At 27.2% G+C, this 27,274-nt stretch overlaps 1 protein-coding gene and 1 non-coding gene across 2 annotated transcripts in view; both read right to left on the bottom strand.

Moving 5' to 3' along the window:
• LOC111634030 (serine/threonine-protein kinase N2-like) overlaps nucleotides 1-27,274 on the bottom strand; it is a 64,707-nt gene that overhangs the window by 16,358 nt on the left and 21,075 nt on the right. The window contains exons 2-9 of the mRNA XM_023378707.1: nucleotides 25,388-25,703; nucleotides 18,237-18,349; nucleotides 13,989-14,178; nucleotides 12,361-12,512; nucleotides 9,637-9,890; nucleotides 6,702-6,865; nucleotides 6,407-6,516; nucleotides 518-661 (exon numbers count right to left, since the gene is read on the bottom strand). Coding sequence (XP_023234475.1) covers nucleotides 518-661; nucleotides 6,407-6,516; nucleotides 6,702-6,865; nucleotides 9,637-9,890; nucleotides 12,361-12,512; nucleotides 13,989-14,178; nucleotides 18,237-18,349; nucleotides 25,388-25,697 — 1,437 coding nt within the window. The 5' untranslated portion in view covers nucleotides 25,698-25,703. The remainder of the gene's footprint in view (nucleotides 1-517; nucleotides 662-6,406; nucleotides 6,517-6,701; nucleotides 6,866-9,636; nucleotides 9,891-12,360; nucleotides 12,513-13,988; nucleotides 14,179-18,236; nucleotides 18,350-25,387; nucleotides 25,704-27,274) is intronic.
• LOC111634037 lies at nucleotides 18,743-18,852 on the bottom strand. Its single transcript, XR_002758134.1, has one exon. It is a non-coding gene; the product is annotated as a U6 spliceosomal RNA (small nuclear RNA).

A 27,274-nucleotide genomic window follows, 5' to 3' on the forward strand; every position in this document is an offset into this window, starting at 1 on the left:
TATATATACAGATGATCAAAAACTCGTTGTGTAACAGGAAAACAAACTTTTTTATTTATATTTTATAACTTTTTGTTGGGATTATTTTCATTAAATTTTCCCTTATTTTTCCCATAAATAAAAATACAGCTGGTTACTTCAACGGGGTGTCAGAAATCTATAAAATAAAAAAAACTTGATGATTATTGTGTTATAACTTTAAATGAATTTTAACTTTTAGAAAAATACATATTTCATATAAATTGTTTATTAAAATGAGCATCGTGGAAAAAATAATATAATTTATTGTATGTAATCATTAAAAACTAAAAACAGGAATGAGTAATTCGCAAACGTGCAAATTCTGCAAATGCAAATTGTAATTTTTGTTAATTTTAAATCTTTCAATTTAAAAAAAATAATACTGTACGTAACTTTTATGTAACTGTCACAAAATGTATAGGATCTATAATTAATCGAGGGTAATTAATCCTTTGAATAGTTATATTTTTTTAAAAAGAATAGTTTTTCAACTTACCTCTGCAAACAATAAGCCTTGTGGTTCAAGATATAGAGCCATGCCATGCCTAATGTCATCAATAAATTCTTCCAAACGTAAAAACTTAACTGCACACATTGAACGCCAGTCTTTCCAATAAATCTGTATTTCAAGTTCTCTTGACTGAAAATATCAATTTAAAAATCAATAAACCATTCTTGCTTTAAACATCAAATAATATGAAAATTGAAAGAATTAAACATTTAAGAATGAATAAAGCAAAAGATTGCATCAATTTATAAAACAGAAAAATAAAATTATTTCATAGTTTCATTATTAGTTTCATAGTTTCAAGACTACAAAAAACATTCTCAACAAAGTTTTATAAATTTTATCTAATAATGTACACAGTAGATAACTAGACAACAGATGATTATAAACAGCCATTAAATATCTTTTTATGGTTATATATATGTTTCGGCTGAATTAACAATTCAGCCACTTTACAAAATGTCTAGCTGTTTGATTAAACAGTGCCGGTTTATAATAAAGCTAACCTTCAGCTGGATTGTCATTACATTGCATTTTGCAATGCGACTGGCTATGTTTAGCTGTATTGTAAAGCAGCAGAAATCTCAGCCTCTTTACCATAATGTAAATTATGCACTAGAATTAGGGACAAAAATGGTAGGAAGTACAAATAAACATACATTACATAATCAAATGCATGTATTATAAACTTGAAAATTATAAAAAAAAAAGTACAGTATGTCAATTACTTCTGCTTTTAGGAAATAATATAATTATAATAACTAATCAACTTAACTATTTATTGGTCATTTAAAATCTTTAAAAATATTTATTGTTATTAAGTACTCTAAATGTTTGAGTACTTTATTATAATTAAGAATTACCTTTGTAAAATCACAACATAAATACAGATAGATAGTTTGACATACTAAACAGTGCAAAATTAAAGTATAAAAATGAGAAAACACTTTAAAACCATTAAATTTCTTCATCAGTTACAAAATAATAGTAAATGTATTATTTATTAATGCAAGATAAACTAGACTAACATTTAGATCTGCAAGGAATTTTCTTTATATAACACTAGCAGATAAGCCCAGCGTTACTTGGGCAAAAAGTAACGATAGCGAAGATTAAGATTATTACATTACAGCCAATCTTACCCATTTTCACAGAATGCAAGAATTAGGTTCCCCTGTTTCCAGACTAATTAGAAAATTTTTAGATGGATCTAAAATTATGTTTGATTTAATGCAAAAAACTGCATCTGCGCCTGTAAATCTTGCACATTGCTTTCTCTTAACACTTCCATTGTTGAAGCCTTAATCCTGTCCCTTTCCCCACAGGGGGGAATTTCAAAAAATCCCTTGTTAGTGTGCGTTCTCGTGACATACCCTAACTGTGTACCAAATTTCAAGTTTCAACTCCTAACCGTGCTGAAATGCTCATGATGAAATGCTCGTATACACGCGTGCCATCTATCGTAGGATAAATGTACTAAGCCAGAAACCTTCACAGGAGTATATTAAACAACTGCCCAAAGTTTCATGGCAATCGGATAAATGGTGTAGTAATGCATGAAGGACAGACAAACATACATTCATTTTTATATATATAGATGTGCATCTGTTAGTGTGACACTGATTTTTCATGAGTTTGCTTGAGCACTTTTGAAATCCTTGACCACAAAATAATGATTGGTTAGTCATAGTTGGTTAGAGTAGTTTATTGATCTTTCTGGTATTTCATCATTATAACCATTCAATGACTCTTGTAATTTGTAATGACAGAATCAATTTTTAATTATTCTGAATTTAGTCCCTACCTTATAAACTCTTGTTTCTAAAATCAACTATTTTCCCCATGATACATAGTATTTTTGGTATGTTAAGAAAAATAGTTTTATAATATCTAATAGGGAAAGTTTCTTAGCAATGTCATTAACCATCTTCTCTGCATCGCATTTAAGTCAGGTGATATATTTTCATTATTTTCTATGGTTATTGATGTTATAAAAGGTATTTTCACTAATCAAATTATTAGAACTGTGCAATCTGCATTGTGAAATATCATAATGAATGTTTTCTATGTCCTTTACAACTTTTTGATCATTGTTGGCAGGTTTTCTAGCTGCTCCTTGGTTTCAATTGATGAAAGATTATCATCAAAAATATCAGAACTTTTTAAACAGTTTTAGGCTCACTACCAAATTAGGCTGATAAAGTAATTTGGCAATGACTGGATGATACAGTGCATTTTTTTGATATTGCACAAAATAGTACCTAATTGATCAATTTGTCAAATTATTATCACACACCCAAGATCTAAGCATATTTTTGACATCTTGGCTACTGCATTCTATACTGCCTTTGTTTGTGGATGTTAAGGACTGCCATGTGTAATTTTATATTCTGGCCATATATTTGTAAATTCTTCGAAGATTTTTACTAATCATTGTCACTCTAAGATAAATGGAGTTCCAAGTTGAAAAAATTTTTAAGTCTAAAAAAATTTTTTAAGCAGTCTAAGATGTAAGTATTTAGTAGCATTTTTACCTTGATAGTTTAACAGTCATTTATAATTTCTGATTGTAAATCAATTAAATCAACTCCACTTCCATAAAATCTTTAGAAACTATTGGTTGGGTTACAATACTTTTCTTAGCTATATTATATTTGGACATAAAGCAACAAATATTTCAACTGCTTCTTTTGTATTTAAAATCTATTTTTTAACATCATATAACATTTTGTCATGACTACTATGTCCACAGGACTTATGAATCTCCATCAATATATCACTGTTCATTAGGTATGATACGTACTATAGGATTCTCAAATAACTTTTTCTTAAAAACAAGATGAGCTTCATTGGCTGTATTCACGACATCATACTTTGAACACTAATAATATTTGATAGATGTCCGCTGTGCACCAGAATCTATGGCCATCTTACCATTTTTCATGTCTAATAACCTCAAAAATTCTTTCTCTAACCCTTCAATTTTTCATGCTGTTTTGTGTAGAACTCCATTAGATATTTGTTGAAATTATCTTTAAACCTGCTATATTCAGACACATTTTTCAGTCTTTCATTATTTGTTGTTATATCCAATATTTCTGGCGAAACAGATATACTAGACAATGCAATATTGATGAATGCCTTTGCTTCTCAAGTGGTAAGAATTGGAATTAAATATGAGAATCTGACAGTTTATCTAATGCTGCATTGTCAAGCAGCTAATTGTTTGGCTAGTCGTACTGTAGAATGTAACTTGTCATTCAATCTGGTGAGACTTGGTTTGATTTTGTAAAGTGGCTTTGTTATAAAACAGCACTGTTTAATCAAATGCATAGACACTTTGTAAACGAGCTAAAATTAACAATCTGGCTGCAATTTCTCATAAATCTCATTTTACTTGAATAAAATTAATGCAGAAAATTGCAAACAGTTTACCATAATCATCTGAAAACCTCCAGCTAGATAGTACATAAACAGCTACTCTAATCCTGAAACATCATTATGTGATAGAATTTTGCTGACTCATTAACAGGTCTTTTTTTTTTTAAATTATTTGATATAATAGACTCTTAACATAGTTAAAAATGATAGACATTAAGTATTTGGTATAGCTCTGCTATCTTCATAATTTTTGACTGCAAAAGCAAAGATCTCTAAAGTCCATAATGTTTATTAAGATTAAATATTATCACACAGTTGTTAAAAAAAAATAATACTAACATAACATCTTAATGGAGGGTAATCATTTGCTTAAAAACAACTTTACTAGATCATTTACAACTCTAAGATATACTTACAGCCAAGCTATAATTTTGTCTGAAATCAAAATCCGATATCTTTTACGATGAAGATTAATATCATATATGTAACTGCAATTAACATCAACACATACAGTTATCTGCTGAAAACACTATCATCCAGAAGAAATAGGTTTATTATATATACATTTAATAATTTAAATTAATTTTAGTAATAATTCGCTTCTTTGTTAATCTAAAGATATCTGTGATTGCAAGCTACTAAAAAGATTTCCTTTTTTTTTTCTTTTCTCTTCCTATGCTACAACTTAACATTTCTATCATAATTTTTTTATTCATATCAATACTAAGATACTTATATCACTAATACAGTTGAATCTTGATAAGTCAAACTTTGTTAACATGAAACTCTTAATAAACTGAATTTTATTTTCATCCAATTTAAACTCACCTGAAATACAAAGCATTTTGTTTTCCAAGTCAAACAGTTTTGAAGAATGTTTTGATTACTCAAAATCTAGGATTCCAATGAATTTACTTCATGTTTAATATTGTATGCTTTCTGTTGTATTTTCAACAGATCACTTTAAAACCATGTGAGGGGCTAGCTGGGGATATGGAGTAGGTAAGACTCTAGTATCACTTAATCGGCGGCTATTTGCTGGAATAGCCATCGGGTTGTCCAAAAGAATGACTTTTCTATTTAAAGAAATCGAGTGTTTAGTATTTAGTGTTTATATTTAGTGTTTAGTATTATATCGAGTGTCGAGTATTTTAAAAAAATTGAGGCTTTAATTAATATGTTAAAAAGAAAGATCTGGACAGTAAGGTCTAGATCATATCATGATCCTTGACACCAGTTAATCGAATTTATCCTACACGGATTAACACGAGTAATGGAAAGTTATGGAGATGATATAATATTTAGATTCAGACATTATGAGAAACCTTTCTTTAATATAAAAATGAGTATTTAATAACAAAGAAAAATTTATACAACATGGAATTATAAATATATCTATTTAGGCTATCGCAGAGAGAGAGAGATCACAATTTCAATCAAAATTATACTACCTCAAAATATATTTATCTTCTTCTGTATTTCAGATTAATACGAATGTTCTTATCTTGGTTAGTTCTTTAAAGACACATCAATAAATATATTCTTCTCTATATTTAACAAATAATAACTCATTTAGTAGAAACTTTGGGATTCGGTTATGGGCGTTGACCATATGGAGCTTACATGGAATACGTCTGTCCTTCTTGGAATCTTCTGGCGTATTCCGAGTGATACTCAAGAATCCCCTTTTTTGATGATTTTCTCCAATCAGAGAATTGTATTATTCCCACGTGTTTAGGAAAAGTGGGGGTTCACAGAGGGGTAACTAGACTGTATGTGACTCAAAATTTATGAAGATAAGGGAAAACAAAAAGGATGTCAAACTTCCGTTGAGAAGGAAGCGACTTTTACCAGTTTCCTTCATTTTTAACTTAAAATTCTTTCATTTAAATCAGAAATATTACTTTCAAAAATTTATGTTTTTGACATCAAATTTCAATTAATTAGGGGGGATTTGTCCAGAATCTCACAACCATATTAAGACAAAATGATATAGAATCAAACATTTAACTATGTACGTTGGAAGAAATATAGAAGTTACTTGACATGTTAGCACAAAAACACAAAAAATACAAAGATATTTCCAATGTAAAGTAACAACTTTATTCTTAATTAGAGAATCAAATTTTATAAGTAATATTCTCTTTTTTCAAATATTCAAAAAGGTTTTCTAGAAGCTACATCAAACATAAAACAAGATGTTTTTGAGACAATCAAAACTTTCTTAGACATTGTCCAGCAGAAAGCATGGATTATTGATGTCAAACTCATGAAACAAACTTATTTCATTAATAGTAAAAATAGGAAACATATTATTTAAGTCTGTCTATATTGTTTGTATTAAAAATCTTATTATATTAATGGCAATTTCTGTAATTTGAAATTCTTTATCCCTCCCATTTTGAGTTATCAAGAGTCAACTATATTTACATTTGTCAGTTTACAAAAGCAATTCTCAAAACAACTAAATTTTATTACATTTATAAAATATCTTACCCGATCAAGATCAATACTAAAACGCTGATCCCATGCTTGTTGGCTGCATTGTTTCCAAGTTGTTTGTCCAACTGTCACATTATCTAATTTTAAACAAGCCATAATTTCATCTGTAAAAAAAAATTTATAATTACCTTTAAACTATTTTTTAAAATTTTTATTTATATGTAGATANGACGGAAAAGTGACGAATCAAAAGTATCGTGAGTGCATATTATGATGTATGCATAGGCATACGTGGACTAGAGATATATTAATTTAAAATTTTATTCATTTTTAAAATAAATTTAATTACTTGAAGTTTCTTCTTTAATGCTGTAAGATTTTGAGGAACCTCGTCCTGTTAAACCTTTACTGGCTCTCATCAGATTTCGAAGATCAGCTGGACTGTAAGGTCCATGATCTTTACGTGGTAAACGACCTGGCACATCTTCTAGTAAATCTTGACAGCCCATTAACCTAAATTATTATTTCTTATTTTATATATTGTAATAATTGATAAATATATTGCAGATTAAACACAGAGTTTCTAACATGTTAATTTTTGTTCTTCTCAAGTTTTTTATCAAGTTTCTCAATGATTAAGTAAATTTTTCTCTCTAATTTTCACTAACAATTCACTTTTAATCTAAAAGACAAATATCTCCAAAAGCAAAAGCATATTTGATTGAAAAAGTACTATAAAATGTCAACAACAACTCAAATTACAACAAAATTGGTATAAACTTAAAATGTCATAAAATCCAGTAATAACTTACTTAAAGTTAAAATTAATAGAAAAATTTGAACATACGTGTAGTGATATCGGACCTTCTCGTCCTCCCTCTCCAGGGATTTTCATCGGGGCAGATGCGATCTATCCATCGACACACGCTAACGAGGGGCCGTTAAGACCGGGGAAGAAAACGCGGGAAGAAGGAATTTTTCAGAGAGAGGAATTCAGGACACGAGAGAGTGTGAAGTAATGGTCCCTGAGAGCAGAATAAAGTTTTTTTTTGTGGAAATATTGGACTAGTTGATTAATTAGTGAGACGAACCGATGGGATGGAATCCGCTGATTAAGAACGGGTTCCCTACAATACTAATATATCAGTAATTTTTATCATATTTATTACTAGCTGATGAGCATGGCGTTGCCCAGGAAAAAAGTAACAATAGCAAAAATTAAGTTTATTACATTATAGCCAATCTTACTTGTTTTCTCAGAATGCAAGAATTAGGTTGCCCTATTTCCAGACTAATTAGAAAATTTTTAGATGGATCTAAAATTATTTTCAATTTCTTGCAAAAATGAAAAAAACCGCATCTGCATCTGTAAATCTTGCACGTCGCTTTCTCTTAACACTTCAATTGTTACTTAACCAATTTCATTGTTAACACCCTCTCTTTGCAGGGGGAATTTCGAAAAATCCCTTCTTACTGTATGTTCTCATGACGCACCCTAACTGTGTACCAAATTTCAACCTTTAACTCCTAACCGTTTTGGATCTGCGCTTCTTATTATTCAAAGTGGCTATTTCAAAGGGCAATTTTGGCAACTAAAAATAATATTGTTGACGATATCAACTTTAATATTCAAAAGAAGATTCCCGGTAATAATCAAAAGAAAATTCAGAACTGGCAAGAGCTCCTCCTCTTTTAAGTTCGGGCATTGTATAAAATATAAATCAAATCAACTTTTTACTAACAAATACACTAAGTACACTTTACACAGTTTTCACATTTTATTTTCGATTTATATTCAGTCATGTATCACTTTGACTACTCACACTTCACTGTTTGTTTTTATTCACTCACTGCACTACCTTGGAATTTTCACTTCTTTTACAGTTCTTCCCTTCATCACTGATAAGAAACTGACATTCAAACCTATGACAGATCTTGCTTTATATACCCCTTCCAATGGGTAGTGCCACCCATACAAAAAAGGCTTTGAATGGTCCACAATGTTCCAGAACATCCTGGAACATTCTGGAATGCTCTCAAATCTTTTGGACTGCTCTTGAAATTTCTAGAGGGCAAAACTTCCAGCCCTTATATCTCCCACAGGATGCCCTTCAAGTAAAAACAGGAACCTTCTTCATGTATGGGGAATAGAGGACTACCACACCATATAACTTCCTTGATTGTACTGGGACTCGTTTTTGAGTTTTAGTGGTACGCACAGTGTACACTTACCTTTATTATATATATTGATTAGCATTCATATTTATTATTTTAATTTTTGAAACATGAGAAAAACAATTATATTAATACAGTAATACCCCGACTTACGCGATTTTCAAATCTCGTCGATTCGTCTTTTGTTTGAGCAGCACGCAACCCTTGATTACTCACTCCCCCCACACTATTGTTCAGCTTACATGTTCGGATGTGTCGCATGCAAGCCACACATAGCTACAATTTATTTTGTGTTATTTATTTCTGTGTTTGTTATATCTACGGAGCCTCGAGAGACTCTACTATGTCATCTGAACAAAGTAGAACTAATTCTTCTGCATCAAACAAGAAAAGAAAAACTTTATCTTTGGAATGTAAAGTTAACATTGGGTATGTTCGTAAAGTAGAACGAGTTAAGCGAGAATGAAGTCATCGTTATTCCTATTTCGTTAGACTTTTCGAATGATTCGTTACTAATGTGTTTAACTCGTTTGACTTTACGAACGTACCCATTATTAAAGACTTCGATACAAAAATGAAAATTTGTGAATTGGCAAAGAAGTCTGATCTACCGGAATTGTCGGTCAGAACAATTATAAAAGGCAAAGAAAAAATTCTCGAAGCTATGAAAAATGCTCAATCTTTAAATTCAAGCATCATTCGTAAACGTCACAGTATTATCGCTGAGATGGAAACAATGTTAAAATTATGGCGTAATAATCAAGTAAATGTGAAAAATTGTAAAATAATATAGGCCTAATTTGTTATACATATGTATTATCTAAGATTTTATTAAACATTTTTTTCTAAATTATTGTTTTCTTTAGTCTCTGGCCCCAATTAAAAATTATTTGTATGTATTTATATGCGAAATTATACCCTGATTTACACGAATTAGACTTACGCGGTTACCGCTCGGTCCCACCTATCGTGTAAGTTTGGGGTATTACTGTACATAACTATCTAATGTATTTACTTTATGGAAAAAATAAATATTGAAATTTATTTTTCATTCATAGTGGCAGTGCATTTGTAGTAAGATATAATGATTTATTAGAATTTAAATATACCTGACTTCAAGTTTTCCTGTAACAGCAGCAGGTTTAGAAAGAGAAGTACCATATGAAGGCAAAGGTGTTTCTTTAGCACCATAGGGATGAATAGTGGGCGGATATAAAACTGGACTAGCAGCCTGGCTGCTTTCTAATTCATGTTTCAAAACATCTGCTTTGGAAGATCCTGGAGGTAATTCTTGACGACAAATTTCCAGTGATTTTCGAATTAAATCCAATTTTTGGCTTGATTCAGACAAATTTATTTGAGCCTAAAGATTTTATATATTAATAAAAAGCGTAAATTGGAATTATAACATTATTAACATTGAAATTATAATTATATTAAAATTTAAGAAAAATGTTTATTCTGAACTAAATACAAAAATTTACATGCAATTAAATGTAATTATAATTTTATTCTGTACTATACAAATAATTGTGAAAGTATTAAATATGTAAAATTAAATGTAACTATAAAAATTTTTTAAATAAATAAATTTACAAGTTAAAAAAATTAATGAAATTTCTATAATTCTTCTTTTTACAATTAGTTACAAATTGAATTTTAGTTTTCTTCTTTATTAATTATAAAAATAAAATTGAAAAAGAAAACTGTCCAATTGACTGATTACAACTATAAAAAACTACAAAGCTTAGGATGATACTACATCAAAATTAATCAATAGAAAGAAAGCAGAAACTTCTGTCTTCTTACATGAANTCTAAATCAATAAACAGATAATTTATTTTATTTAAATTTTATGCTTTTTGACATGTGGGCATTAAGAAGACATACAGTATATTACAACAGATCTAGTATTTCCAGATCATTTCTATCCCAAATACTAACTGGATTTACATATAGTTTATTGATCAGTTTGCAATTTTTTGTTGTTCAATTAGATATCTATCCAAATGCATATACATGATATAATATCAAAATTATTAATGATGTAACATTTTCTACTTTAATAAAATTAATATCCTTAATATTAAGAAATGTTTGAAAACCATTATATTAAAGATATATTTATATAAATACATATCTGTAATATATTTAGCTAAAATAGTTATCATAAATCCTCAGCCATGTAAACAGACTCACTTAATTGCCCATGGGCAATTAAATGAAACATTTTTCTTTTAGTACCATAGTACTATAAAGACTAGTTTCTGCTATATAATTTCATGTAGTAAAATGGATTTGTATAGATCATTGAGACCATTGCCTAGTAATGACACATTTATGGATATCAAAATCATTCTTATGGATAGATGTCATCAAACAATAGCCAACAGGATACATTTTCCATTCAAAAGTTATAGTGACTTATGATGAAAATCTTATTGAGTTAATGCAAAAAAAAAAAAATCATTTTTATATGATCAGTCTTGGAGTGAATATAAAAATAAAATTGAAAAAGAAAACTGTCCAATTGACTGATTACAACTATAAAAAACTACAAAGCTTAGGATGATACTACATCAAAATTAATCAATAGAAAGAAAGCAGAAACTTCTGTCTTCTTACATGAAATCCTTTAATTATAAAAATCATCTCAAACAAGATAAAATAACAAATGTTGTGTAGCTTATCAAAAGTACTATTTTTGATAAATTAATCTTGTTGTTTTCAGAGAACTGAACAAATTGGAAATTCAAAAATGGCATTTCAAACAATCTTACATAAAAGGAAACTTACTAGCTTCAATTTTGAGACCCTTTATATGAGATTTAGAGAATATTTATAGGATTATAAGGAAATTATCTTCAGTGATGAAAATTTTAAGACACGACAAAGACTAAATTAAAGGTCCAGATAAAGCAGGAACACATATATTAAAGATAGTAAAACACTCGGGATAATTTTTATTACATTTACGCCACTTATAACTACTTGTCTAAAAAGTTCAGAGAATATTACATTTTGATTATAAATAGGATCCAGTTAATACCCACTTCAATGCCATTTCTGGAGCAATTATATATTCTCTAAACACATTAATGTAATTAACAATCAGAATGCACAAGTTTTGCATATAGATTAGATTTGGTTGCTGGTTAACAGATTTCTCCCCATGCTGTGCAAAAATTACTAGCCAAATTTACTTAAAGTTAAAAATTAATATATTCCATAGTTTTATCATATATTATTTAAAACTTGAGTTTTAGTTTTTATAATTTAAATTTCTGAACATAATACATTCTAACCTTCAAAAGCTAAAATATCAATGTGAACAGTTTAGTTTTGTATTCCATTTTTTAAACTGATGTAAATTTGACTTGCAGAGCTAATGCTGGATTAAATTAACAGAAATCTTTCCTTCCAAAAGAATAACTATTTTGTTTGCCTTAGCTTATCACTTTGTATTTAAACATTTGCTGTTAAATATTTACTATTTACATTTATTTATAAAAAATACATTGTTATATTAATCCATGCTTAATATTTCCTGTACTCCACATTCATATACCATATGTTTTATGTATATAAGCTAAAAATAATCTAATCATAACAGAATATATTAAATAAAAACAAATCTATATAATTACAAAGAACACGTTTATTCAATCTTAGTAACTCATTTGAATTTTAATTGATGATCAATCTCAACTAATTAAAATTGATCATTAATAAACATTTTAAAATATTATGAATATATAAAAACATACATAATTATAATAATTAAATTTTACACTTTTATATTATTTTTTTCTTAATAATAATATAGTTCTAACCTCTTGTAAAGCTTTTCTGTCTGTAACTTTTGTACTTTGAAGAAGTCTAATTACATTTTTTGCTCCCTCTACCACAGCACATTCTACCTTTAAGCGATGTCTCAATTCTTCTATCCTAAGTTCTAACGGAGACATAACTTCTGGAAGTTTACCTATATAGCATTTACAAAATAAATATATTTTAAATTAATGCTAGAAAAAATATTATAATTAATCACAATTTATTTCATAACTGACAGAGTTTTAATGTTCTTCAAGACTAAGTTAAAGATTGCTAATCTACAAAATTTAAAAAAATCTAAAATTATTAATTCTAAAATTCATAACTACTTTAATGCAGTATAATTTGATAAGCAATAAATACATGTTTAAGTTTCTTTAAATAAAATTTAGAACATGCTATAATAAGTCTGAGTATCTGTACTCAGACATATTATAGCATCAAAAGTTCTAAACTAATTCTAGCTAAAATTTTTTATAATACATATACATACATACATTTTTAATCTATATTAATATTGAAAATAGACAAAAATATTACAAAACTTTTATTTTAAATAATACCCCATTAAAGCAACTGTGAATTTTTAAATTTAAAAATGGAATAGCTAGTTTCAAAAGTACTACTAATTTTATTATATTTTTATAAATATTTACAACAAGCAAATAATAGAATAAAGTACAGTGGAACCTCATTTAATGAGCACCTCATACAATGAGTATTTCACATAATGAGCAAACCAAATTGTAAAAAATGTCTTACTTAATGAGCGATGTTTCGCATAATGAGTGACAATGAGAGGGGAAGTCCCGGATTGTGCACTTGCTCCATTAGTCTGTGTTTAGCACTCGTTCCGCTAGCATCTTAGTGTCGCTTGTAATCAAACATTTTTCCAAACTTGTTTTCACACATATTACATATGAACATCGACAATCATAGCACATATTAAATTTAATGACCAATTCCAAATTAAATTTTAAAAATGTCTAAATTACAAATTAATTATTTATAATTATTAAATTTAATATGAAATGGAAGCATAACTGCCTACCTCTAGTCAAATTAATTAATTTCTAATATTTAATTATAGCCTTTACATAGCACAAGAATTTGGCATATCATTTGGTGTGTTTATCAGACATATTATCTGTGATTGTTTTTGTTTTCTGCAAATCAAATTCGCATTCTAGGTTGGTTCATTCCATGCTAAAAGAAATGATGAAGATGATTCAAGCTCCTTAACAATGTATATTGTATAATTTTCTTTGAATAAACGTTATACATAAATATTTGAGTATTTTTTCCTGCATGGAACACATTATCATATTTTACATTAATTTCTATGGGAAAAATTGTTTCGCATTACAAGTAAGATTCTGGAATGAATTATGCTCAATTAAGCAAGGTTCCACTGTATATTTTTTATTTCAAATAAATTTTTCCAGCATGCTGTTTATGAGATATATATCATAAAATCACAAATACATTATAAATAAAACAAAAAATGATTAGAAGTAAAATAACATTACGATTTCTTTTTTCAAAGTAAATATTGTTTTAATCATATAAAATATTTCTAAAAAGAGAGATTAAATTATTTTCACAACTTAACAAAAAGGAAACTTACTTTCACAACCACCTGTATTTCCTTCATTACCATCATCTTTTGTATGTTTAACTTTCATGATCATCAGACGAATATACTCAATTTTGGTTTTAGAATCTGCTAACATTTGTTGTGCTTCAGCCAAAAGTTTTCTATCTTTAGAATGACCACTACTATACATATTAATCATATTTTCTGCACCCTGCTTAACCTACAAGATAATTACATTTTAGAAAATCAATAATATATGATTTTTATTAATATACTTTAACTATTACCATATTAATATTAGTTGTCAATTTTATAAATTAATTGTACAAGATATTCTTATATACAGAAAGATAATTAGATTTTTACACAAGAAAAAATTCATTTAATAAATATATTACTTTGTATTTCAGAAAATATACTTTACTATTTAGATTAAAACCGTTTGTATTATTTTGTGTTTGAGTAATTTTAATTATACATAAATATTTACTATATAATTAATCTCAATATGTAATCTGTTGGAACACTGTTATTTTCTAGGAATTATCACATCCACAGACTCCAAAAATACTAGCCAATCAACTTTATTTCACCTAGATGCATTTTGGAAATTAAAATATTTCCCTCCTCAGTGGGTTTTCTTTCATACAAGCTAAACAAGGTACAAACACTTTTTTTGATACTCTAGTAAATATACAATAACAACATTAAATTAACAATTTACAATAATACATTTATTAAAACTGTGTGATAATTCCTAGAAAATAACAGTGTTTAAACTGATTACATATTGAAATTTTTAAAAAATGGAATAGAGGCAGAAGAGATAAATCATATATAATTAATGTTCTTACTAGTGTTGCAACAAATAGTATATTCAGCCTCAAGCCGAATAGCCGAATATTCGGCTCGATTAACGCACGTACGAAAATTGCCGCGCAAACCGCATTATGGCAAGGACCCTGCTCTCTATTGGCCACTGCCACTATGCTTTGCCAATCGCATTAATTCTTGACAGTTATAGCAAACAGACATGAGCATCATGGCAGTACATATAGGTAATTTCATTGTTATCAAATGTGGATAACAATGAAATTACCTACACATGTAAATAATGGAAAAAGAATAGAGAAGGTCCCCAAAGTAAAAATGTGAAAATAAATATGAAATTGAGTAGATAACATAATCAAACAAGTTGAAGCAGCTTATTGGTGTGAAATTCGCAGCCATCAATGCCAAACAATTGTTGTCATAGACTTCAGAAAGCTAAATGCTTGTAATGAAAGTCACTTAGCATGCATGGGCGAAAGCCTGGGACCATTCGGGCTACCAAGCTGTCTCGAATCTATGAAATCATAACTGTGACATATACCGACGTCCTATCTCTTTTCTCCGTTATCACTAGGCTGAGTCACATAATTATAAAATGGAAAAACTATGACGTAAAAGTGACGAATCGAAAGTATCCTGAGCACATATTATGATGTATGCATAGGCATACGTGGACTAGAGAGATAGAGGAAAGAGAAAGGGAAGAACAAAGACGAGCGCTTAAGAAGAAGGATAGGCAGGGTCAGACCCTCAGATATGTGCGACGATTCTTGAACGAATGGGTGTGTACATGTGCTGATCTTTGTAATTATAAATTGTGAATACTTGTGACTAATATTATTATTGTTTTTATTTTGTGCATGTTATAAGTTATAAATGAATATAAACAAACAACACTAACCCTATAACATTAAATCTAAATACCAAAATGATTAATTTACTGTGTTTTTGTTATTTCTTACTCCTGTTTCTAGGTATTCGGCCGAATAGTGATTAAATATTCGATATTCGGCCGAATAGCGAAAAATAGACCGAATACCGAATAGTAACCGAATATTTGTTACATCACTAGTTCTTAATAGTTAACAAATTGTTTTTTGATTTTTTTCCCTTGTATTGTAATGACAACAAAAGTCCTCTACAGTATGTTAGCACTAAAAGTATTTGTTCTGCTAAACACATGTTAAAATTTTTCTTTGGAAAATATAAGTAATATTACAGTTTGCATGTAAAAATATTATAGATTACATTAACACATGTTTAGTCTGGAATCTAATTATATATATATTTATTTATTTATTTTTAAGCAAGTTTCTATAGCTAGACTTAAGAATATATGCAAAATAATAAATAATATTAGAATTAATATATATCTCTACTTTGGAAGAAAACCAGCAGCATAACTCAAAAAAAGTGCAATTTTTCAATTATGTCATAATCAAAATGAAAATATAGTAAATTTTTATGTGGAATAGTGTCACAAAAGTAACTTGCATATTCAGCCACTAGGGAGCAGTTATGAGAGAGATAAGTGATATTCAGTTAAACTTTGGTTAAATCTTTGCATGGGATTTTCTCAAAACTAGTCATTTTGAGTTGTGCCGGTTTTCTTCCAAAGTAGCAATATGGTATATTGTAAGTATTATTTCTTTATTCAATAAATAAGTTTATTAGTATTGACAGTAAGTAAATTATATAGTAATTAGATGAATAAGATAGTAATTAATATGATAATTATATTAATTCTCAAACTTAATTGTAATATTTTGTTTTTATTTATAATATCTTGAATATATTATAATAGCATTTAAATTTATAAAAACAGAAATGTGATAATGTATTACAAGATTTTTCCAATTGAACAGCTACAGCAACTTTTTTTTTAAACAAAAGAATAAATGTCAATACTTATATTTATTAATAATATTTGTTCCAAATATTTTTAAGTCATAGTATTTGTGCTATTTCAGCACTTTTCATTCATTAATAATCATCAGATAATGAATCTTTCTTCAGATTATAATTTTCATTTCCTTTAAATCAGCTTTAGTCATAATCAATTTAATAATTAAACTCTAATTATAATCATTACTTTGAACCATAAAAAAAAAGCACAAGGACAAATTTTACTTAATAATATGAATAAATAAAGTAATCTAATTGTAAATTTTCTATGAAATTTACAATAAAATATTTTATAAATGAAAAATTAAGGAAGGTATTGGGATATAAAACATTTGCAGCAAATAGTAATATCCAATATTTAGAGGAGTAAACTTTTCTAAACATTAGATATTACTAATTTACAGACAATATAATTCAAATAACTTTTATTAATGGTATAATATTTCAATTTTCCTATATCTAGTATACTATTGTAAAATTAATGTTAAAAAGTTTTTCAATAATTACATGATTTAATACTAAAGCTGAAAAAACATCCAAATATATTTTAAAATAATTCATAAATTATTGATTTTTAAACTATATGATTATAGAGACATTAATGAAGTTATTAATAATTCCTTCGTAAAATACAGGATTTCTGTTCAAATTTTTCTTTTAAATTCCATGACTTTCCCTGACTTCCCTTGACCAACTTTGTACAAATTCTCTGATCCTCACATCCCTTACAGTGTGGCACACTGACAAAATAAAACATCATTTAACTTACTGCACACATATGCACACATATTGTGCTTCTTCAACTTTTTAATTAGTTATTTTTTCTAATTAACAGTTATATATTCTTTTTTATAATTACCAAATTATTAAGATAAAAAATGAATTGTTTTATTAAATTAAAATAGTTTATTCTGTTATTAATCCACAACCATAAAGCTAAGTGGCTTTGAAAAAAAGACAATATTTATTTATTATTCATTAACAAATCACGTATAATACATGTACAAAGGTATATATTTGTTAAATTTACCCCTTAATAAATTTCCTGAACTTTATAAAATATTAATAAATAGGAAAATAAATCAAAAATTGCTTTGTTATGCAATTGAAATTATTAAAATGAAAAACTGACAGAAAAGGCAGCGAAGGAGGCTAATTCCCTGATTTTCCATGACTTTTTCCAAACACTAATGAAATTCCCTGATTTTTCCAGGTGAGTAGGAACCCTGAAAATAACTAAACTTTTAAATTTATTGTTATGCATTTATATATGGTTTATATATGATACAAGAAGTTCACAATACAGACAAAAACTTAAAACACATTAAAAATTGATAACTAATTAATTTTTCAATAATATAATAAACATAAAAAATGGAAACATAATTTAAAAAAATGAACTGAATTCAATGTTTCATATTAGCATATTTAATGTAATAAATATTTAAATGTGTTTCAATTATTTATACTGTATAGAAATTATAGCTGAATGAAGTAATAGAACTTTATTATAATTTATATTAAAACTCCAATTAAAAATACCTTAAGCTCAATATTAAGTTGCTTTTCCAGCAACTGTAATCTCTGACCAGCAGCTGATAAAGGAGCTTCCACTTTATCACCTTCATCCTTTTCTGGTGATAAAACATTTCCATCTAAACATATAATAATAAATGTTTTTAAATGAATTAATACAAATATATTTAATAAAATATATTTTTAAAAATTCAAATTTATTTAAAAAAAGCATATATTTGCAAAGGTACATATTTCAAATTATACAAATATAAATATATGTATTTCAAATTATATCATTGAATTTCAATTATAAATATTTAATTATTAAAATCTGATGACATAATACATCAAATGTTTTTAGACCATCAGTGCTGGTGTATTTTTTACTGAAATAAATTATAGGTAGAAACAGTAATTTTTAATTATTCAAATGTTTCTTAATTTTTCTACATCAAACAGTTAATTTCTACATTTATGTTGTATGTTGAGCACTACATCCATAAGAAAATCTGCATTATCTTCTTTTTTAAAAAAATGCAGAAATCTTCATAATTTTGCATGTAATCCTTACACAAGTGCCAACCAAACTAACCTTCTCTGTATCATTCCAATTTTAGAATATGTATAACTGAAGTTGTACATATTCTATAATTACCAAATTATAGAATACAGTTGTCCTTACTATCAATAATGAATCAATTGTATTTATAATGGTCAAAACGCTTCAAATTTTATAATTTTAAAATTTGAGTTTAGCATAAGTTTCAGTGAAATTTTGAGGATATATATTCTATAGAACTTGCAGATCTAATTTTGTAAAAAATTAAGAGTCAATTTCAGTTGTCATGAAAAATAGCAACACTATGAATGTAAACTCTTTAATATAAAGCATTTTTCATGACTTATCAATGGGATTCAAACATCTTCAGCTACCAACTGTCCTTATGTATCTAGAAATACAGCAAAAGCTTTAATATGACAGACATCTTATGTAGATGGTTTCCAAGAGTTATATTACAAATATTGATTAATATTATTCTTTTCTATGTATCAATGTTATTGTTTCAGGAAAATAGTAATGAATCTGTTATAATTTACATATAGCATCTGCTATACATAATATTTATTTAAACTAATATAAATTATGTAGTTAGTCTCATTCAGTGTGTACGTTAGACACATTTTAGTTTTACTTCTTTAAATTCAAGTTACCAATAATGTACTACTTTAGATATAAAAATTATTTTATTGTAAAATAAACGCACCATTTGCAAAGAATTAGAGAATAATATTCAGTCTTATGCCTAATTAATTAATTAATTAATTAAATCACTTATAAACCTGGTTTTATATAAATTATTTTGCTAACTGTATTATAAAATGTTTCATTGTAACAGGAAAATGTTGACAGGCTTATTTAATAGTTACATCAATTTTAGTATTTAAAGTGTTAAGACGTTCTTTCAAATGTTGCTTTCTAATTTACAATTGCTGCAGACTATTCTACATTTCCATGATAACTAACTAAAAATACTTTATATCATAAATTAGGAAGACAAGTTTAAACTAGAAAATAATATAGTCTCATATAATAACCATTTTTTCCAATAAACTTATAAATAAATAACTGCAATGGGTCATTTTAATAGAGAAGTTTTATTTAGCAGTATAAAATTTTTAGTAAAAAAAAAAAAACCATATTATCTGTCTATCTTATAAGACTAAAACATCTTTTATACAGTAAAATAATATTGTTTGTATCTAAAAATGTCTATGCAAAAAATGACGACATTTTTCCTGATAGTCAAAACAAGAATTTTATTTTTATACAGAATTGGGTTTTGCATACATCTTTTAGAGAACATAGCCTCCAAATTTCAATAAAACTTATTCATTAGGTTAATTGCAAACAAATATTAAATATGCAAAATTTAATCATCACTACCATTACATCAAAAATAAAGTACAAAAAATAAAAATTAATATCACATTAAAAATTATATAAACTCTCAAATAACATCATAATAGTTCAAAACATATTTTAAAAATTAGCATTAATTAAGTTCATCAAACATATCATCTTGTAATAATCCAAAACAATATTGCCTAATTAAGATTACTGAATCCTAGTAAACTTAATTTAGAAGTATTGTATTGCATTATTAATTATAACTAAATTGCTTTAATTATATTTTCAAAATTATTTTATTAAAATACTGTGAATTACATTCATAATTAAAAAATTTAGAAGAAAATTTTAATATTTTACGTGCATTTTCTTGTTATCTTATTGGTAACTAAGGGCTGCTAGAGAATGAAGACACATTTTTGACTAAAGATTTATTAAAAATTAAGCTATTTGTTTCATTTCGTTATTCAATAAAATTAACACAAACTTTTCAGATAAGCCAACACAAACACAAAAATTTGTTGTGAAAACTTAATAATTGAAAATAATTTTTATTCATTAAATATTATAAAAAGTTTTAATTTGAATAAATATCTCAAAAAAAATCTTATAGCATATTAATTCAGAAATCTGTTTTAAAAAATACCAATCTATAAAACTCAAAAATTTTCAAAAACAAATTGACTTGAAGAATGTATAGAACAAAGAAAGTACTACAACTAAAAATTCTTGAAAGCAGTTTCCTTTAGTAAATAAGCATACTGTTTCATTAAAATTGGCCAACTGTAATTTACATAATAAATTATTTTTAATGAACTATGTATTTTTAATTCATGGTATTTGTCACCAGAGGATTTTTTAAAATGAATTTACATTTTTTACAGAGGTCATAGCCTCAAATAAAAAGTCATCTCTGTAAATAAAGATTTGTTTTCTTTTTGGTGTCAATGGTGATTAAAGCAGCAGATTGTGAAGGCATTTTTTGTATTCTTCTTTACAATTTTACTAAGCATACTGATTTTTGTGTGTATAACTTATAATTATCTAAGTTTGAAAGACAACTTGAAGGTAGATGCAAGTTTTGCAATCAGTTAGATAACAATTTTAAATTGCAGTTATGGACTTGCAACTAAGGAGCAGCTATTTATTTTTATTCAAGCAATTTTTTTGCAGTAAATAAGCACAAAAATACAATACTTTTGAAAGTCCTTTATGCCAATCAGTTGTCCGCAAGAAAATTTTGGTGATCCATGGATAAATTTGGACATTAATCAACTCAAAGTTACACAAAGTATTATGAAAGAAATGCAAAATGCTTGGTTGCTTTTTCTCACTCACTAGGGGTTTTTTATTCAAATCTAAAATCAAACACAAAATGACTGTTATCAATAAATAATAATGTCAATAAATCAATAAATAATGTGAGTGCAATTGTTGTCCTTTATGGAAAAAAGTCAAGAATCTATAAACTAATTTTAAACAAGCAGCAACAAACTTCGCACTAATTTGTTATAATTAAATAATTGAATTTCATATTAATAAAATGAAATGCAACTTTAATGATTGTGATTCTACAGATGTTTGTATTGTTTAAAAAAATTTATAATAGTGGTCTATGGAATTCAAAATTGTGATTTTAGTGAGGTCAGAAAAGTTGGCGACTGCTGCTTTAAATTATGCTGCTAAATATAGTCAAAAAATGTAACAGATATTCTAACAGCAAAAGATACAATCTTTTATTAAAAAATAATAATAATAAGATTCCAAAGGATCTTGACAAAAACAAATTTACATAAATTGTTTGCTGTTAATAACTGCTGTGCTAACTGGATATATGATTGTTGAAATGATGCAAATATTGTCATGAATAGAGACCAAATTATGTATAGATTCTTTTATTTAGTAAATTTATTTATTGCTATGGCTTTTGTTTGTATTTTATTATGTGAAGCAACATAACAAATCTTATGTTTGCTTCAAATTATATAGTAGAGCGTCAATTATCCGAATGCCGATCAACTGAAATGTCGGTTAACCAAAAGCATTCCAGTCGAACTGCATTGTGCTGAATCAAATGTTTTTGATACTAGATTAACTTCTAAAGTATAATTTTTTTGTTGTTATATTTTTCAATATATTTATTTTGTTTGAACAAAATAAAGAAATAATTTTTAACAATACAATAGCCACGATTATTATTATAAAAATTNTTTTCATTTTCATGTAGTAAAGGCTCTATGCCTTCATAAAGGACGTACTTTTCCTTTGTTTAAGGGTATTTGGGCAGTTTATTCTCTGTTATATTCTCAAATAAACAATACATACAAGTACAGTACAGTATTTTCTGAGGAAACACTCATACTTATTTTTTATAAACCCATTCCCGATAACCCGGCATTTTCACAAACTCGGCCACCCTTCGGTCCACATTAGGCCGAGTTTTCGAGACTCTATTGTATTGTTCTTCGAATTTTTAACAAAATTTAGTTTCATAATAAAGATAAGAAACACGTGACTTCCGGTTCAAACAGAAATTCGTAGGTCTATTGTAGTTGATAAATTTTGTAATTGCATATATTTTTTAATCTCTTATATAACCTATGTGAATTTAATATTTTTAGAATATGTATTTAAGAGTATTAATTAGCTATAACTAATAATATATACTTTTAAGTTTATATATGTCGCTATAAATTATTAAATTTTTATTTTTATAATGCATTTTATGATTTAAATTTTTTTATAAATAAAACTAAATCTAAATACACATATTTTGCATTTACAAAAACGTGGAAAAAATTCAAGCATATTTTATATACAGTAGAGCGTCGTTCATCCGAAAATCGGTTATCCGAAACGTCAGTTATCCGAAAGAATTCCAATTGGCAAATTTAAATTTTCGCCAGTGCTGTGGCGCTGCAATCTTTGGCTATATCTTGGACTACTCCAATATATATATTTTTAATGTGTGTGTTTTAGCTGGCAGCACTGGTACTGTACTTTTGTGTGGTGTTTTTCTGAGGATTGTGTGTCCTGCTGCATCGAACGTTTTTGATACTAGATCAACTTCTAAAGTATATATTTTTTGTTGTTATATTTTTCAATATATTTATTTTGTTTGAACAAAATAAAGAAATAATTTTTAACAATACAATAGCCACGATTATTATTATAAAAATTTTCGTTAGGCTTAACATCGACGAAAATTCAACGTGAAGCGACATGCAATGGAAGAAAATTTACTCATGGGATATATTAATATACTATTATTGGGATATACTAATATACTATATTACTAATATATTTTTTTGTGCATAATTGGTTATCTGAAAAATCAATTTTTTGAACAACCCCAGTTCCAAACTGATTCGAATAATCAACGCTCTACTGTATTAAATTATCAGTTTTTAATAAAAATATCTGCTTGAAACAGGAGCTTTTATTACATTATCATCAGCAAACATTTTATTATACATTTATAAATCAAATAACTAATAATGATTGTACCTAAAAATAATTTTACATTCATCTATTTCATTCACTTTAACATTGTTTTATTTTTTCTTTGAAGTTTCAACTTCATTAAATGTTCAAAACATGTAATGATGTTGATTAGAGACCAGTGAAGACAAGATTTTCTAGAAAATTCTAAATATTTCTATATACAGTGGTACCTCAGGATACGAACACCCCAGCATACAAAATTTTCAGGATACAATATGAAATTTGAACATAATTTTGCTCCACGGTACGAACAAAAACTCACCATACAACGTTACATTAGTTTGCAGCGCCATTTTTTTATTCACTTCTGTTCATCGGTCTCAGTCCGTGTGCTTGCTTCATCATGGAAGGATCTCGCTCGATAAAGAAAATCTTGAGGTATTATCAGAAAGTAACTGATTTTATTGAAAAGAAACATCCCGAAAAGGTTCACACTGGCCGTAATTGCTGCTCAGAGTAATGACATTTGACTAAGTCATTTTAGAAACATTTTAAAAAGTAGACAAAGCCAAACCTCTTTGGATAGATATTTTACCAAGCGACCTCTGTCCAGTGAAAGTGCTGGTGGAAGTGAAAGAAAGATGGCAAAAAGCAGTGAATAAAAAATTTAAAAAATATATATAAAACAGAAAAGTTAAAAAATTAGTGTTAAGTTATTTTTAAGTTATTGTTACATTATGTTATGTAAGTTAAGTTTTAGTATCATTTCCCTTCTCCCTCTTCTCCGCCAGCAGTTTATACCTCCACCATCGTCTATCCTCAAAGATAAAGTGCAAATAAAACTACATTTTTTTAATCAATTACTATTCTATTATGGTTATTTATACATTTACAACTACAAAATGCATTTTTCAGTGTTTTCCTTAATATAGTTAATTTTTTTAATGTACTACTTAGCTTTAATTTCAGTGCGTTTTTTGTGTTGGAATGAATTATTTGGTTTTACATGTAATCGTATGGGGAAAAATGATTCACCTTATGAAATTTTCATGATACGATCTCAGTTTCAGAACGGATTAATTTCATATCCTGAGGTACCACTGTAATATAATTGTAAAATTTCAAGACCAATTAGCATTAAGCATTTTTTTATTTTAATTTGAATTTTTGATGAAGTATTTTTGCATTTTTAATCTCTATGCCCCTTTTTTTATCTTATGGTAAATTTATAACAAAGGCATAAGCAACCATGGATGCTAAATTTTCTCCCTATAAGCAATCTAGCAATTAAACTTTATCCTTACATAATAGCATTTCATTTGTTTTTCTTGATATTTTTCCATTAAAATTTTTTTGTTTAAAGAACATTACTTACTTGTAACAATAAAATAAAAACTAATTATAATCCACTGATAAAACATAACAGTGGCATTCATCACCATGCACACTAATATAAAACATGGCATTTACTATCTGTTATAACAACTTAAAAACTTACTAAATATTTATTCACTAGCACAATCTAACAGTCAGCAACACAATTGCTATGAAATATATTCAAGATAAAAACATTAAGAACCATTGAATTGTCTCTTTATTCATTGTTTCATTATATTTATTAATCAATCCACAAATAAGTAAATTTACATTTGCAAAAATCAAACTGTAAATATGTAAAATGAACAAAGAGCTTTATCATCCAAAGATGGCAATACACCTATTTATAATGGCAAATTTAAAATAAAACCTTGTCATTAAATTATATTTAAAAAACAAAACTATAATTTGGTAATTTGTACAGTGTCATATTCAAACTTATTACCTGATGAATCTGTACTTTGTCCTTGAGTAACCAAAATATGTGCATTGAGTTCTTGCAGTTCTTGTTGTAATTCATGTAATTTGCTGTTTGCCTTCTTTACAATAGAATTGACATTAGATAAACTTTTTTTGTCTGTGGTCACTTTCCGAAGATTTTCAGCACCTTCTTTTATTTTAAGTTCTTTACGAATTTCTTCTTTTAATTGTTTTTTAATGTCTTCCAATCTTTGTTGAATACTGACATCTGATAAATCTTGATGAAAACCATATTTGAGGGAAAGATCACGGTGTATAGACTGGCTACGGCTCATAACGTCCTGAAAAATTAGTATAATTTGTTTTAAAATGACAATTTTTATACATAAAATGTCAAAAAATGTTCTTATATGTATTACAAATATAATTATAAATTTATTGAGACATTTCTTAGCAAATCAAGTAAATTTCCTTATTAAGAAAACAAATCAAATATTTAATTCTAAATATATAATCACATTCTTTTCAAACTGCAGTTAAATATTAGGTTGTTCGGAAAGTAATTTCATTTTTTTTACCACTACACAGATTAGTCGTATTTTTTCCGCTATTTTTATTCTAAACCGTATTATCATTATATATTTTGATAGCTAGCATTTTAAGGCTTATTTGTAAAAAATTTTGTTTGATTTTGTGTAATTGTTTATTTTTTGTGTCCCATCAAATATGGAAGACCAAAAGCATCATTTTCGGCATATTTTGCTTTTTTATTACCAAAAAATCAAAATGCTGTTCAAGCAAGAAAAAATTGTAGTACATGTATGGAGATGATGTGTTAAGAGAAAGACAGTGCCAAAACTGGTTTACAAAATTTCGTTCTGGCAATTTCAATATTGAAGACACACCACGTTCTAGATGGCCAGTTGAAGCCAATGAAAACGAAATAAAAAGTACTGATTGAAGCAAACTGCCAAATAACAACACGTGAAATCACTAAGAGATTAAATTTGTCAAATTGAACTGTTTATGATTACTTGAAACAAATTGGTTTCGTTTCAAAGCTTGATATATGGGTTCCACGTGCTCTTAAAGGGAGATGCTCTCTTTGGTGAAAGTTTAAGGAAATTTTGTTTTTGGAGCTTTTACCAGACAATTTAACAATTGATTCAAAAGTGTACTGCCATCAAGTAAACAAATTGAGTAATATAATCAAACAGAAAAGGCCAGAATTGATCAACAAAACAGATGTAGTGTTTATAATGTCAAATAATGTCAAATTTCATACAAGTTTGGTAACTCGTCAGAAATTGTTATAACTTAGAAGGGACGTACTATCACACCAACCATATTCGCCAGATGGAGCGCACACAGATTATTACTTGTTCTGGTCTATACAAATTTTTTTTAAACTGTAAGACATTTACTTGAAATGACAATGTCAAAAATCACTTGGATCGGTTTTTTGTAAGCAATGATCAAAACTTTTATGAATGTGAAATCATGCTACTACCAGAAACGATGACAACAGGTATTTGACCAAAATGGTTGATATATAATTCGATAAAATATTTATTTATTATAAAACTATTGTTTTTTTTTCCACGGAAAAAAAATGAACTTACTTTCCGAACAACCCAATAACCAAACTTTGACAAAAAACCTTTAAAATGCAGCTTTTTATTAACTAATCGAACGTTTTCAGCCTTTGAATGACCTTCCTCGGAAATAAAAATCAAATGATTTCAATTTTTATAAAACAAAGTTTGTTAATGGAAGGACTTTGAACGTTTGAATTTTCATAGTTGTCTAGTGCACAAGACCGTAAAAATATAATATATATGGGTTACTTGTACAAATATGTACATAAACGATATATAAATATAAAATAAGAATAAGTAACTAAATAAAAATA

Source organism: Centruroides sculpturatus, unplaced genomic scaffold (genome assembly GCF_000671375.1).
Source record: "Centruroides sculpturatus isolate CEXI.00-Female unplaced genomic scaffold, Cexi_2.0 scaffold917, whole genome shotgun sequence".
Lineage (NCBI taxonomy): Eukaryota > Metazoa > Arthropoda > Arachnida > Scorpiones > Buthidae > Centruroides > Centruroides sculpturatus.